The sequence below is a fragment of the Salvia splendens genome, chromosome 6 (assembly GCF_004379255.2).
Source record: "Salvia splendens isolate huo1 chromosome 6, SspV2, whole genome shotgun sequence".
Taxonomy (NCBI): domain Eukaryota; kingdom Viridiplantae; phylum Streptophyta; class Magnoliopsida; order Lamiales; family Lamiaceae; genus Salvia; species Salvia splendens.
In genome coordinates, this window is record NC_056037.1 from 7,401,190 (window position 1) to 7,415,830 (window position 14,641).

Below are 14,641 nucleotides of genomic sequence, written 5' to 3' on the forward strand. Positions count from 1 at the left end.
AAAACAAAATGTGGTGTGCCTACTTGGCAGCTTTAAATATGTACCTGAATTAATTTCCTTCTCTCCAACCATCTCTCTTCACCTGGCAACTTCATCTCTCTGGAAAAAAAAACATAAAATTGGTGGATGGTGAATTGATGCAGACAATGTTGGCTAAGTCCCTGTTGAAGCGGCGGCTTAGCATGGGCTGGTTTTGTCTCAGTGCATTATGTGTGTGTTGTATGTGCAATGTCTGTTGTATGTGTTATGTGTGTGTGTTCGGTGCAATGTTTAATTGTTTATATTATGTGTGTTCTGTGAATAGTGTGAAATATGTATTATTTATATACAGTGCGTGTATTATAAAAAGTGCATAACTGTATTATCATTTGAAACAAATATGTTAATGACAGAATTTTATACCATCTTTTAAAAAGAAGGATAAATTATATTATCCCTCTATTTTGAGGATTAAAAGCATACACACCGGTGTTTAAATATGGAGTACAAATTTTTTCTAAATCATATAGCTTTCTTCTCTAGAGTAAATTTGCAATATCAAATATAGATGTACTGAAATAGTAATAACTAGTGGTGTAGAACAAATCATGCAATGGGATAAGTAGCATACAATGTAATACCACACATGCCCTCTATGGCATTTACATTTCTCTGCAATTTGACATATCCACCTTCTCCCCATCCTGCCCCCCATGAGTTCTTGAGCAACCAAAACTCGATTCCGTCTTCACTTTGGCCATAGCCAACTAGTGTAACTGCATGAGTAAGATCAGTTCCACACTCCCCTGTCAAAACCCCACTGTGATAAAATTGGAAGAGTTTTGGGTCAATACCAACTGAGATAGGTTGGTTAACTACTGCATCTAACAATGCTGCCTCATCATAGTTAGGAACAAAACTAAAGCCACTGATCACTGAAGAAAGAGATGATGGTTTGTTATTGGTACATGCTCCTTTAGTCGCAGTGTAAGGATAGTCGGTATCAGATGCAAGACCATTTTGTATCACAAAGTCGAAAGCATGTTCCATTCTTCCACCCATGCAGTCTTCACTGTCGTAGTTACAATCCAAAATGTGTTGCTCAGATAATGGAACTAGCTTGCCCGATCGGATGGCTACTATGCCTTCAATGGCAGCTACGGCAGAGAATGCCCAACAACATCCTACATGCATGCACATGGGAATTATGTATAAATCAATGAAAATAGCGGAAAATACTTGCTTTCCACTCCTTAATATCAAGAGAACGCGCTTTAAATAGTTGGTTTTTCCTAACACAAACACATGCATATTGGATGTGTTCAAAGAAAAACATTGTGAAACTTATGATAACTTTGCAGTGAATTCTTGATACTTGCCAAGCATGTGGTAATTTGCAGCTGTAGTCCATAATTCTCAAAATTACTAACTTAGCACAATAAGAAGTTTTATTGAACCACATTTCATAGATATTTACATATATTGCACCATGTTACTATGGGCAATAGAGGTAGTGGGAGACTTACCACATGACCCTTGATTTTGTACAGGCGTGACAGCATTGTGATCTCTCCAATCAAGACTAGGTGGAGCGTCTTTCACATTTTTGTATGCAAAAGATGATTGATGCGATGATGATACCTTAAATGGTGGCATAGAATTACCGGCATATTTAGCCAAGAACTCTTCATGCGTTAGATCTGCAAATTTATTTATCCCAAGCTTGTATGTGTGATTTCCTTCCAGATTAAACCTTTCAATATGTTGCACATTTTCCTTAAATATCTTAAACCTTCTCTCCTTCACTTCCTCATTCTTGTAGTTGAATCCATGTTGAGCCATCCATTTCTCATGTTTCACATACATGCTATCGTCGTCATCAGAAGATGATGATGATGATGTTACTTTATAACATGATGCTGCAAAAATACACAGCAAAAGGACTGCATAATAATAATTTTTATTGGAAGACATTGGTAAATTGAATATTTTCTTAGAGGATTTGATTAACCAATGTGCGATGTTTTGATGTAGACGATAGGTGTGTACATATATAGACATGCATTGTTCCTCTTTAGATTTGTCAATTATTATTTGAATTTAAATGTAGGACAACAATCGCTTTATGAGTTATCATGAGATCATGCATGACATTAAAATCCAAATAATGCTATATTTAATTCCATTAATTAAGTTGCATGTTGAGATATCTTGAAATAATTTTAAACATCAACTACTATTTATGAAGATTGAGCATGCACAAATCATTTTACGATACACTACTATTTGATTTATTATCTTGTTTAATTACAAGAGAATTGAGAAATGACGAAAAAAATAAATAAAAGAATTAAAAAGGCTATGGAATGGAAATTAAATGTATTGAAATTTAAAATGCATCAAAAATATATAGAAAATAATTATAATAGTATACGAGAATCTTGATATGGTATAAAAATTAAATGCATATAGAAATGATTAAAAAGAAAGTGCTAGCGTAAAAAATAATCTTACACACGACAATCGAATATGCATCTATATATCAATTGGGCAAGAGGGCACAAAACGGTTGGGTAACTTGGAATGGTTATTTAGATGTATAATTGTATCCCTTGTTCTTTATTAGATCCGACATTGTGTGTAATATTTATGCAGTATGTGTGCAATGTGTATATGTTTGTATAGTGTGTGTGTTGTATTTGATGTAGGAAATCGATAGGAAACTCTAAAATGTTTCAAAACTAAATGATAATTGATCGATCTTATATAGTACTAGTTGACAAGAGATCAGACTTCAAATGAAATATGCATCAGTATACATTAAAATCAAGTGGGATATTGAATCTCATGTTGTACAAAATAGGAGATGAGTGAACAAATCAAAAGGGGAAGAAATAAAATCGAAAAACAACGTAAAAATGATAGTGTTAGATCAACATTGGTGGTGAGGTGAACAAAAGAGGGGACCAGCATCGGATGTTAAAGCAGGAACCATTGATCCGACTGCGGCTTCAAAGTGTTGCGATGCCAAATAATTTGGAGCAACACTTCCATATCCTGATGGGATAAAATATGCCCCGTTTACGAACACGTCCTTTGTCGACCTCCACTTCCAGCTCTTCCAACTCTCCTTCGTCTCACGTTTTGTTACCTGCCGTACCAAAAATAATTATTCTTATTATAGGATAATATAACACTTTTATTTGACTTGTTTTGCCTTTAAATTTCTGAATTTTATGACTATTTTGTATATTAGTATTAAAACAAATTATTTAATTATTGATTTCATCTAATTTTGCAATTATTAAAAACGAATATTGATATTCATAGCCAAAAATTTACGTGCGCAGAGAGGAATTGGATGCAATGACATTATTTCTTTGTCAATTATGCCGAATCAATTTCTCGGCTATCTGTGGAAAGACGACCTCTAAAGAAATGCGACTCAACTATGACGGACAAGATTTTTCTCTTAATTAGCAATACCAAATTGTTGTGACGCACCTCTTTAACTTGATCGGAAGCCACAAAATAATTGCCTTCGCTTAGGATAGTTGGATCGGCACTCCCACCAATTGCATACATAATCCACTTATCGTACCTGTTGTTGGCTACGTGGGCATATCCATATCGAACTCTGTAATACATAACCACCTCTAATCAAATTAATAACCATTTTTTTTTTGAGTTGGGCTAATAATAAGAGTAATAATTTATGTAAAAATAATATTCCTTTGCCTATAAAAAATAAAAATGGAACTTTTTTTTCTTTCGTTTTCTATATGTACATTAAATTACCTTGGCATTCTTTGCACCAATCCAGACCCAAAGTGATTAAAAACCACCGTCACTTTCATGATTTTGTCATCTGTAAATCCATCTTTATGTCCCAGCAGCATCACCTATATATATATATAAAATTAATAATTACTCCATGTTTTAATAAAAGTGACTGAATCATAATATACCTTATCATGCTGAGTAAAGTAATTGTTGGAAAGAGTAACAAAATTTGATGCATGTGTCACGTCAAGAAGACCATCCGTGCAACGAGCAAGGTAGCAATGATCAATCCATACATTAGACGAACCAAGAACGGTAATTCCATCTCCATCACTACCGAGCCTGTGCCCGACATGGTCCGTGCTACTCCGCACCAGGCCGGGCTTCCCGGGCTTGCAGTCGTGGATGCTAAGCCCGTGGACTATGACATGGCTCACGCCCTCAATAGTAATGCACGGCCCATTTGATATCTCTACTCGCGCCCCTCTACCATCAATAGTCTTATAACTATTCACAATCAACTCGTTATCGAGTTTAATACTCATGTCGCTTTCAAATATGATCCATAGCGGTTGGGCTTGGATCGCACCATAACGAAGCGTACCCGGCTTAGGGTTAATCGCGTCATCTGACGCGTCAGTCACGATGTATATAGCCCCGTTCTTCCCTCCCACGGCCCCACTTCCGAATCCTATTGCACAATCGGCTAGCGCCTTCCGGGTCAGGGCCCAATTCGGGTCAGCCCGCCAGCACGAGTCGATTTTGTTCATCACCTTGTCACTTTGGCGAGGATATGTATGGATGTTATAATGTGGGGATGTTTTGTTTTGAGTTTTGTGAGATGAATGTGCAATAGTTTTCGAAATGCTATAGGCAAATAGCCATGAAAGTATGAAAAGGGAAGTGTGTTTTGCCATGGTTTGGATTTGAGAAGAAAATGATATGTTTGTATATGTATATAAATAGGGAAGACAAGAGATTAGTTGTGGCTGCCATGTTTAGGATTATGGAGTTTCATCTTAATTAACGTGTGAGCACGAAACTTATGTCATTAATTAATTTATTATAGGATTATCATTTTATTATTATTTAATTAGCATTGTCCACCGTTGAGTATCTCCTGCAGTCCAATTGCATATTCCATAAGTTTGAGGAAGATTACAATTTATGCTCTAATTAACATGTTAATATGTCATAGTACATTGAAACTTTTGAACTTATTTTACTTTTATTTTTAAGTACTCCTCGCCACCGCTGACCACACCGTTATTATAGTTATAATCACAGTCAATATGCGCAATTTATTTTTCATAATCGATAAGATATATGATCCGATATTAGTCCGTCCTCCTTATTTATTAGAATTTCTTCAATCTTTATCTTACTAAGACTAATTTTAAGGTGTGGATGATACAATAAAATATTTCATTCGCAACCAAAAGTATTTCGAATGTAAATGATAGATTAAAATCTCTCATTATAAAGAGTATTTCGAGTTGTAAGTGATAACTTAACAGTCCTTATTCACAATCAAATATAATTTTGAGTTGTGAATTATAGGCCTGAAATTTTCATTTCCAACCTACATTAGTTTCGAGAATTATAAGAGTGAAATAGTGACTGTAGTCATTTTAAAGATTTTTATGTGAATTAACAGATGCATTTAAAATTTGGGATATTGGTCTCTAAAATTATGAATTTTGCCCAAATTTTGGTATTTCCCACTAACTTTAAAATTGTTCTAGAATATCACAAACTTCGGTTCCGAACCGGCATTTTTTTATGGTTTTTCGTGGTTCCGAACCATCGGTTTTCGGCGGTTTTTGCTGTTTCGGCTCGGTTTCATGGTTCCGGTTCGAAAAATTTTGAACCTGAACCGAACCACAATTCTAAAATCGACGGTTTCGGTTCGGATAACTTCTCACAGTTCCGGTTCGAAACCATAACCTCCGATTACGGTTTCACGGTTAACCGCCTGAATCGTAAACCTTGGGCATCTCTATCCACAAGGGATAGTTTTTTACCCTCACTCTGCATAGTAAGGTTCAAATTTTACCAACTCCTTGTGTATTTTGTTCTTCTCCTTCATGATTAGTCCTTAATTTTTGACAATGTTCTCTCACAAGGTCAGATTTGGAGTATGGGAAATAAGAGAGAAATTTTTTGTCAAAGTATTCAGACATAACACGTGGAGAAGTCGCTATCCACTTTAATGTAATATTTAAATATGTAAATTAGATCTGTTAAGTACTACCTCCGTCCCATAAGAATAATGACATTTTCCATTTTGAGATGTCCCATAAAAATATCCCATTTTATTTTTGGTAACTTTGATAAGGCCCATTTCATGCATCGGTTTAGGGGTAAAATGTACGCTATTTGATCAGTTTATCGCGCAAAGCAAGTGTTAAACGTGCAGGAATGCCGCTTGACCAAGGCAACAAGGCCAAACTGATCAAACGAGTACAATAGGCGAAAAAGACCAGAAATCGGGGGAGTTGATCAAGGGGAGTAATCAAGCAGTCAAGGAGAGGACCACTGGCTTCCAGAAGAAGGACACGTGAGGCTAATGAGCTGTAGGGCCGGCAATTTTCGACACGACACGATAATCCGACACGAATCCGCACGAAATTATTGGGTTGGGGTCAAGTCTTATTGGATCCGTGTCCTTATCGGGTTGACCCATTAAGAACCCGATAATTTCGGGTTGGGTTCGGGTCGGATACGGGTAACCCATTAAGAAATAATATTATTATTTTTATTATTATTTAAAAAAATATATATTACTTTAATTTTTTAATTTCTTATAAATTAGGTTTAAATAGTATAAAATGAATTTTAATTGTGTAAATTAGGTTAAAAATTAAGGTTTAATCGTGTAATATTAGGTTTTAATCGTGTAATATCAGGTTCGGGTTGTTATCGTGTCGTGTCAACCCGTATTATATCGTGTCGATGACGGGTTCGTGTCGGGTGCGGGTCGTGTTCGGATTTGAAGGTAGCAGGTCGGGTTCGTGTTCGGATTTACAGTTTCCTTAACAGGTCGGGTTCAGGTTAGGCCTTATTGGGTTGGGTCATTATCAGGTTGACCCGATAATGACCCAATCCGCACGATTTGCCAGCCCTAATGAGCTGGATGGTGCGCATCATTCTGTTATCAAGGACAATGTTCTAGAAGGGGACACGTGCTGATATATGAGACGCAAGGACGGAGCTGGGTCATGAATTTGTTATTGAAAAGCGTCGTCATTCTAGAAGAAGAGCACGTAGCAATCGATGAGTCGATCGCTCTCAGCGTGAGCGAATATTCCCTGCCATGATCGTTATCCAACTGGAGGTCGTTGCCTTGCTTATAAATAGAGGACATGCCACCACGCAAAAGGATCCGATCTTTTACCTTTCCTTCTTTAGTTTTTAGTTTAGTTTAGCTAAGTTTTGCTATATAGCTTAGAGAGAGAAACGTTTAGTTAAAGGGCGACCGAAGTGAGCGCTACAGAATACTCGATATCTGTCGGCGTTATCTCAAGTTTCTCGCCGAGGATCTTCTCGGTTTTACTTGCTTTCGTATTTTCCGAAGTGTTAGCTTAGTCTAATTTCAAGTTGCTTTGTAGTTAAAGTTTCGAGCTTTTTACATTCTGCATATTCGATGTACTCGTTTGGATACTAAGTATAAAATCGAAGTTGTTCTGTTTTCATCATCGTGTTTACTATTCTAAGTAGTTAATTTTATAATATGTTTGATTTATAACTTACCTTTAATCTATGATAAACTGTATGAAAATTTGCATGATGTTATATTTTGAATTTAATTTAAACACGAACAACCTATTTAAGAAGATCGAGCATGCTCAAATCATTTTATAATATATTTGATTTGTAACTTGCCTTTAATCAATGATTAACTGTATGGCTAGTTTTCAAGAGAATGGTTCAATTGAGAACTATAAAATAAGAACTTTAAATTTATTAGCTGGTAATACAAACCATATAAGTGGATAGCACAAAATATATTACTAGTTGCTTTAAGTGATATATTTTGTACACTTGACATTCATTGACAATTTTATTATATTCAAATTAAATTAATGTATATTTTGCCATTTTATTATATTTTAATATAAAAAAAGTTAAAAAAAATTAATAGTTGCTAAAAAGAGAGGGTGAGGCTACACGACGTCTCATTGCAGGTGAATGGGTAGGACATGAAATGGTGACGTGAAGGACTATAAATTGATAAAAGGTGAACTATAGTCTATCTCACTGTGGAGGCATGTTCTAATATCTTTCGTGATACTTTTTCACTATTTACTATTTTTTTTACCGAAAATGCCCCCAAAGGCATAGAAGGCAATTTTCTAGTAAATCATAAAATTAATATACTTGATACTGAGTATATGATATTTTCTCTATCTTACTTTTTATCATTGGATGAATTTTCTCTATCTTATTCTTTATTATTGGGTAATATAGTTTGAGTATCCGATATTTGTCACTGTGCGTCACACCATGAATAAAACAAAATGCTCTTTGTGGAACATAGAAAACGGAAATTGGAACGAATTTGTTCTTACCTGCTCTCTGTGTGTCACTCACTGCCATTAGAGAGAGCTCATCTAAACAAATATTTTCAATTCATTCATCAACCAAAAAATCATAAAAGGGGGGGAAAAGTGAAAATGGGCACCCGAACCGGGTCTCACCAGCTAAGTAGCGGGCTCATGGTGTCGGGTCGACCCGAACGCCAGCCCACAGAACGGCCCTCTCGGATGGCGTCACGCACCGTCATCTACACCGGCGGCGACATCAAGACATCTGGCGAGCTCGGGAGAATGTACGGCGTCGATATTTCCGGTGGAGAAAACCCGCCCCAAATCCCCCCTCGACCACCGGGCGTCGCCGCCGCGAGATCCGGCCCAATTCAGGTCCCGCTAGCAAACTGTCGTCGTCGTCGTCCTTTTCTGGCCCGGTGACGCCGATTCAGCCTACCGGCCTAATCACTTCCGATCAACAGGCTACGCCTGGCTCAAATAGGCGGTCGGAACCGCTCGACGCCGCCGCTGCGTCGACGCCTTGCTCGTTTAAAAAGGCCAATTACAGCTCCGCAGTGACGAGCCTGGGGGGACAGGTCAAGTTAGGGTTTAGGATATCGCTGGTGGCAATGTGGGTGTCTCTGGCCGTGACGGTGATTGGTCTGACAGTGGTTGCATTACTGATTGCTGCGGTGGAGAAGATGGTGATTTTGGCGGTGGCGGTGGCGGCGATGGTCCCTGCCGTGGGGATCGTGGTGTGGAATTTCACGTACCAAAAAAGGGGGTTTTAGGGTTCTTGAGGAAATTTCCTGATTCGGAGCTGAGGAATGCTGTTGATGGCCAGTTCGTCAAGGTCACTGGGGTAATTTCTTATTCTTTTGTTCTTTGGATTTTTGGTTAACCAAAATCAACTTATTCACACGTGCATTTATGTTTTAATAAATGTTTACTTTTTTGTCGTAATGATGTTGATTAAGGAATAATAAACAATTGATATCGCACTATTCATAATAAATAACCTCAATTGACAATAATGAGAAAATAGTTCTTTACGTAACGTTTACCTGTAATGAAACATTATGGATTGTTCCAAGCTTATATAATAGTTTGCTGAATCTTGTTTAACAACTTGGCAAGATAAAAACTGATAGTTTAAGTTTCTTTTCTTATGCTGAGGCTGGGATTGATTTCTTTAGCAATTTGAGTTTCAGTGTATTACTATGCAAAAGTAGCTGACCTGCACTGGCCATGTTTCTTTCACTACTTCTTCATCCCTCTTGCGATGAGTTATAATTTAATGTTAAAAACTTTAATTTTTGTTCCACTTTGACTAGGTGATGATCCTAGCTCCTCTATATTAGTATGGATAATCCTCCCCTTATAAGACCTTTTAAGGGGTGAGTGACACATTTCTAATAAGGTATTAGAGGGGGCCCAAGTCGATGATGGATTTTATCTCTCTATCGCTTCTCTTGCCTACCCACGTGATGGAAGTCCGATGTGACTTAGTCTCTTCTCTTGCCTACCTACGTGATGGAAGTCCGATGGGTCATTCCGTGACTTAGTGATGATCCTAGCTCCTCTATATAAGTGTGGATAACTCTCTCCCTTTAAAAGGGTGAGTGACTCATTTCTAATATGTGTGATTGTAAATCTAAGGTACGATAGTGGCAGGCTAGAAAACGGTGGAAAATATTGCAGCGGCGATCCACAAGCTGTACGCTTTACCTTTCTGTTTCTGTATTAAGGTTGAAATTTATAAATATATTTCACTCTGCTATGTTTCAGTCTTCCACTATCTCTCTGTAAGAAATTTACTCGACTTGTTTTGAACTGTTTTTGTAGATCCGTCATATGTTTTTGGCTTGCAAAATTTTTTCTTGGCTTTTTTGCATTAATTAAATTAACAAGGGAATGAAGAGTTAATGTGATTCAAATCTATGAAGCCTTCAAAAAGTAGTCACAACTCAATAGTGCAAAATAAATAGATTAAAAGAACTATGAAGTTGCAACTATTTATTGGTATAAACAAACTATGTGAAGAAGGTTTTTAACTTTAAACTTCTCATTAGTGGTATGGTTTAGAATACCTGAGACCGAGATCCTTTGTTTCTTCTTGTTGACTGGTTTATGATCTCTATCCCAGCTATTTGGGAACATGTGTTGGTTTAAGCTCTGCCTGTAAATGAAGTTCACTTAATACTTCTCTATGTTGCAAGTGTGTGGTTCTCTTGTACTGTATAGTCTATCTAGTTGCAGTCTCATGTTGCTTGTTGCATTTTTTTGTGTAGGTTGTTACTTGTGGCAGTTCACCGCTTGAAACTTCGTATCAAAGAGTGCCAAGATGTGTGTATGTTTCCTCTGAGTTACACGAATATAGAGGTTATGGTGGAGAAAAGGCAAATGCTAAGCACCGTCTCTTCTGTTGGGGATGCAGGAACTCAGAGGTTAGTTTTCATAGAATATGGTGAGTTTTAGTGAATATTAATGTACACGTAGATGTTACTCTAAATCGTCAGCTGAAGTACCACAACAACCTCGTAGAACTGCAAATGAACTTACTTATGATGCTGTAATACGTTAAATAGACAAAATTACCACAAGACCATCAAAACCCAGTAGACCTATTTGCAAAAAAAAAATCAGTTTAATGGATATTGGTCTGCTTTTTAATTGGATCATGGCTCGACCCTTTAACATTCAACTGTCTCTCGGTTGTACATAAATAAGACAAGTTGCTGGCTTAGTTATAGACCAATGATTCATGTCACGCATAAATCGAACCTAAATTCGCAACGTATAAAGTTTATTTTTCTTTGACTCATTACAATCACGATTTTTGGGAGTGCTCTTAACCCAAAATATTGACTCATAATAGTATTTGTCAGACGGCGAAGAAAGCCAAAACCATTATCAGATTTCAAAATTTTGAATAAAACCCAGATAAAAAACAGAAACCGAAACCACAACATAAACATGCTGGTAAAGTTTACAGATAAAACTCATAGGCTGATACAAAGTAGTGACATGGCGTGCCAAAATCCAACTAAACAGATATATCTATACATGAACTAAATACCTGAGGGCCCAATGCAGCTTACGAGACACCAATCGTCTTGTTCAATATCCACAGTGTGAGAGAAAGGTGAACGGCAAAAATAGTGTGAAGACGGGTCCTGTCCAGCATAAAGCCATACACTGAAACTCCGGCTTTGTTGTGCTCAAAATATTTTGCTGCACCATTTATCAAATTCTCGTTACCAAATGGAGTACTGTGTGAAAGGAATAAAAAGTAGAACTATGCAGAACTCACCTAGAGCTTGCCTCTTCTGGTACGATATAGTATTTGCATAATTATGCACCGAGCTTGTATCATTCAGTTCATCATCTTCGTCTCCTTCTTTATCTGAGTCCCAGTCAAGAGTGACCGGATACACTGTCCCCATTGAAGAATTCTGAGCTCGAGGAGTTTCATCATACATCTCATCTAATGAACTCATCGTGGAACAGGCATGCCATTTTGCAGCAAGTGATGTAATAGCCTGAGCTTTATGCGTTATCTTTGCTGCACTGCGCAGGCAGATGAAAAGCCCCGTCACCAGCGTGATTGAACATAACTGTGTGATGATAAGATGCCATCAGATCTAACATGTTCAGAAGCATAATCAGCTATAGTAAAGATGAGTTTTAATTTAAATATAGTCGATTACGCAATATAAAGAGTGTGAATACCGCGAGTTCTCCAGCTGTGCAAATATCAACCCTAGAGCTTGGTTCAAGTGTAACCAGCAAGGAAATAAACTGACTCATTGTAACAGTGATCAGAGTTAACAAGATGAAGCGTCTAAACCGGTGACTTATGACCCGGAGATTTCTTCTGATTCTTAGATGCCGGGTCAAGATGGAAGCAACATCAGATTCTCTCTCAAAGACCTGAGCATAGCCCTCCAATTTGAGCACTTGCAGATAGCATGTAAGCCGGAAGAGAATACATACAACATAACATATTGAGATCCGATACAGCCACGAACACATCAAGAGCGTGCACATAACAGCTTTGCTCAAGTATATGTTATATAAATAAGGAATCTGAGTTCCCACTGTGCTGAACCACCATATTTTGTAGACACTATCAGCAAGGAAACATGGGAGAACAAAAGCCAACAAGAGTTTCATTGATCTCTGCAGAGGCATATGCGTAGATAATTAGCAGTCAAATTTAGTCTACACTAATCAGCAGGAAAAATGAAAACAAGAAAAAGCTCCCATATTTCTTCCATCAATATTATACTGTCATAAAGGGGAGAATTCTAACAGAGATAGTATATCATGCCCATCTTCCGAGAACAGATAAAAACAATTTTTCACCGAGAAGCCGGTCACAGAAGCTGGTAGGCAGCTAAGGCTATCGAAGCATTTAAGGAAAAGTTTCGTGCTCGAGCCTAAGAGGTGCGAAAAGGGTTGGTTCGTTTCCTGAATTTCGTAGCATCCCTTCTCAAACGGTGATATGGCCTATATCATCTAATATATCCATAGCATCCTCGTCCTCCCACCACAATCAGATGAAGAAACTTATACTAGCAAATTTCTTACTTATCAGATCCAGTTGTCACTGTAATTGACAGTTAAAATATATTGTACTATTACCTAATAAGATTAAGATCAGATAGAGATGGTAAATAAAATAGTTTAGACACATTACTAAAACCTATGCGACAAAAATCAGTGATGCTAAATATTCAGTCACCTAAAGTTTAGTTCGAACCACAAATCAATTTAGAGGCGAAAAACTGCATTTAAAAACTCATAGAAATAAGAAGCAAAGCACAAACAAACATAACCAAAAAAATTATGCAAAACGATTAAGCTAAAAGGGAAATCAGAAACAAACGTTGAACTGCTGAGCATAACCCTGTTGAATCTTGTCGCTCTCATCACCCAATCTGTCGAGAAACAGAAACTTCCGAAAGCCGTAAGTCCGTGCAAAAGAAGAGAGACAGAAGAAAGAAATAGCTGCGAATGATGAGAGGGAAAGCTGAACAATTGCATCAAAAGGCCTCTGATGAGCCGGATCACAAGTTGAGCAGGAATAAAGAAAGTGAGAAACGATTGGAACGCAGATGTTGAGCACGAAGAAGATGGACCACGAGAGGCCAGCCCGCCACAAGCTGGAGTGATCGAGAAATAGCCATTTCAGAGGTGATATGTAGCTCCTCAACCCGAAATTTGGATCCTGTGCTGCAGAATCCGATTTGTTTTTGGAGGAGAAGTCGTGATCAGCTACCCCTGATTCCATTAGGGTTTTGATTTCTAGTAGACTGTGATAGTTCGCGTCAATTGCAGTGATTCGTGGTTATGGGCGGAGAATATTTGAGTTCATCTAAATTCGGATATGGATTTGGTTATGAAATGCTAAATCATTTGATTATATATCACATTTAAACACGTAATGGATCATGGCGGGGTTAGTGTAACGTGTCTGATCATGTATTGGTACATTTGGCGTCAACGCCAATAATTAATTTCATATTTTGCACAACCTCTTATTTTCTTCCACCGACTTGTGTGTTGAATTTTACTTTAAAATACTAATAATCCATCCGTCCATTAAACTCAATATTTGATTATGAGCATTATAAATTTTAATAATATAAAAAAAATAATAATAAATAAAGTTGCATTATACGATCCAAAATGAAAAAAACAATTATTGGCTGGATGGATTGAACAAATGAATGTCAAGTTGTCAACGCAAAAAAACACTGCCATTTTTATAACACTAGTAGTAGTATATAATTTCAAACAGAAAAATGTGGTAATATAGCGAACTAGTCACTTGAAAAAAGTATTAGAAAATAATTTATTTTGGTTTACGATTGCATATATTTAAAAACTTTGTTTGAAGTAAATACTTTATCCGTAAGCTATTAACGGTCACAAGTTAAGTTGGCTCAGATTTTAAGAAATGTAAAAAAAGTTGGTGGAAAAAACTAGTGTAATATTAGTCCTACTTTTATTTTATATACTATTATGTTACTCGCACATTTCATTTTAGACCGTAAATTTAGAATTGATTTTTTAGTATAATTCAATTAGAATTTTAAGTGTAATGAGACATAACTTAATAAAGGGACTCTTAACTTAATCAATCATAATAATTAAATACATTAATTCTAACTTAAACTAGAAATAATGTAAGTAGTTTGAGATGAACCGAAATGGAATAGTGCAAGTAGCATGGGACGGAGGGAATACTTTTTTTTCGTCTCACCGCAATTGATTGATTTCTTGTAGGCACGAGATTAAAGAAAATAATATTTACTGAGTCAAGTGAAGAGAATAAAGTAGAA

General features: G+C 36.9%; 3 protein-coding genes and 1 pseudogene across 3 annotated transcripts; 1 reads left to right on the forward strand and 3 right to left on the reverse strand.

Annotated features, from left to right (window-relative positions):
* Nucleotides 1–585: 585 nt before the first annotated feature.
* On the reverse strand, nt 586–1,845 carry LOC121808710 (senescence-specific cysteine protease SAG39-like). The gene is made up of 2 exons (XM_042209304.1): nt 1,506–1,845; nt 586–1,163 (listed from the first exon to the last, which is right to left on the reverse strand). The coding sequence occupies exons 1-2, from the start codon at nt 1,843–1,845 to the stop codon at nt 586–588; spliced, it is 918 nt and encodes a 305-aa protein (XP_042065238.1).
* A 1,028-nt stretch (nt 1,846–2,873) lies between these two features.
* On the reverse strand, nt 2,874–4,679 carry LOC121807303 (probable pectate lyase 16). The gene is made up of 4 exons (XM_042207519.1): nt 3,948–4,679; nt 3,778–3,881; nt 3,484–3,616; nt 2,874–3,130 (listed from the first exon to the last, which is right to left on the reverse strand). Exons 1-4 carry the CDS (start codon nt 4,677–4,679, stop codon nt 2,912–2,914), a joined length of 1,188 nt encoding a protein of 395 aa, XP_042063453.1. The 3' UTR covers nt 2,874–2,911.
* Nucleotides 4,680–8,264: 3,585 nt separating this feature from the next.
* Nucleotides 8,265–10,905, forward strand: LOC121807791 (annotated as a pseudogene).
* A 282-nt stretch (nt 10,906–11,187) lies between these two features.
* LOC121807790 lies at nt 11,188–13,698 on the reverse strand. The gene is made up of 4 exons (XM_042208107.1): nt 13,183–13,698; nt 12,024–12,473; nt 11,605–11,908; nt 11,188–11,525 (listed from the first exon to the last, which is right to left on the reverse strand). Exons 1-4 carry the CDS (start codon nt 13,585–13,587, stop codon nt 11,389–11,391), a joined length of 1,296 nt encoding a protein of 431 aa, XP_042064041.1. The 5' UTR covers nt 13,588–13,698; the 3' UTR covers nt 11,188–11,388.
* Nucleotides 13,699–14,641: the final 943 nt, after the last annotated feature.

What these genes read in the sequence shown, in the direction of transcription:
- LOC121808710 (XM_042209304.1), bottom strand. Translation starts at nt 1,845, where the DNA reads ATGTATGTGAAACATGAGAAATGGATGGCTCAACATGGATTCAACTAC. An exon ending in ACAAAATCAAGGGTCATGTG is followed by an intron (nt 1,164 to 1,505) that starts GTAAGTCTCCCA and finishes GCATGCATGTAG; the next exon opens with GATGTTGTTGGGCATTCTCT.
- LOC121807303 (XM_042207519.1), bottom strand. Translation starts at nt 4,679, where the DNA reads ATGGCAAAACACACTTCCCTTTTCATACTTTCATGGCTATTTGCCTAT. An exon ending in ACTTTACTCAGCATGATAAG is followed by an intron (nt 3,882 to 3,947) that starts GTATATTATGAT and finishes ATATATATATAG; the next exon opens with GTGATGCTGCTGGGACATAA. An exon ending in TTGGTGCAAAGAATGCCAAG is followed by an intron (nt 3,617 to 3,777) that starts GTAATTTAATGT and finishes TATGTATTACAG; the next exon opens with AGTTCGATATGGATATGCCC.
- LOC121807790 (XM_042208107.1), bottom strand. Translation starts at nt 13,587, where the DNA reads ATGGAATCAGGGGTAGCTGATCACGACTTCTCCTCCAAAAACAAATCG. An exon ending in GTTATGCTCAGCAGTTCAAC is followed by an intron (nt 12,474 to 13,182) that starts GTTTGTTTCTGA and finishes ATGCCTCTGCAG; the next exon opens with AGATCAATGAAACTCTTGTT. An exon ending in CCAGAAGAGGCAAGCTCTAG is followed by an intron (nt 11,526 to 11,604) that starts GTGAGTTCTGCA and finishes TAAATGGTGCAG; the next exon opens with CAAAATATTTTGAGCACAAC.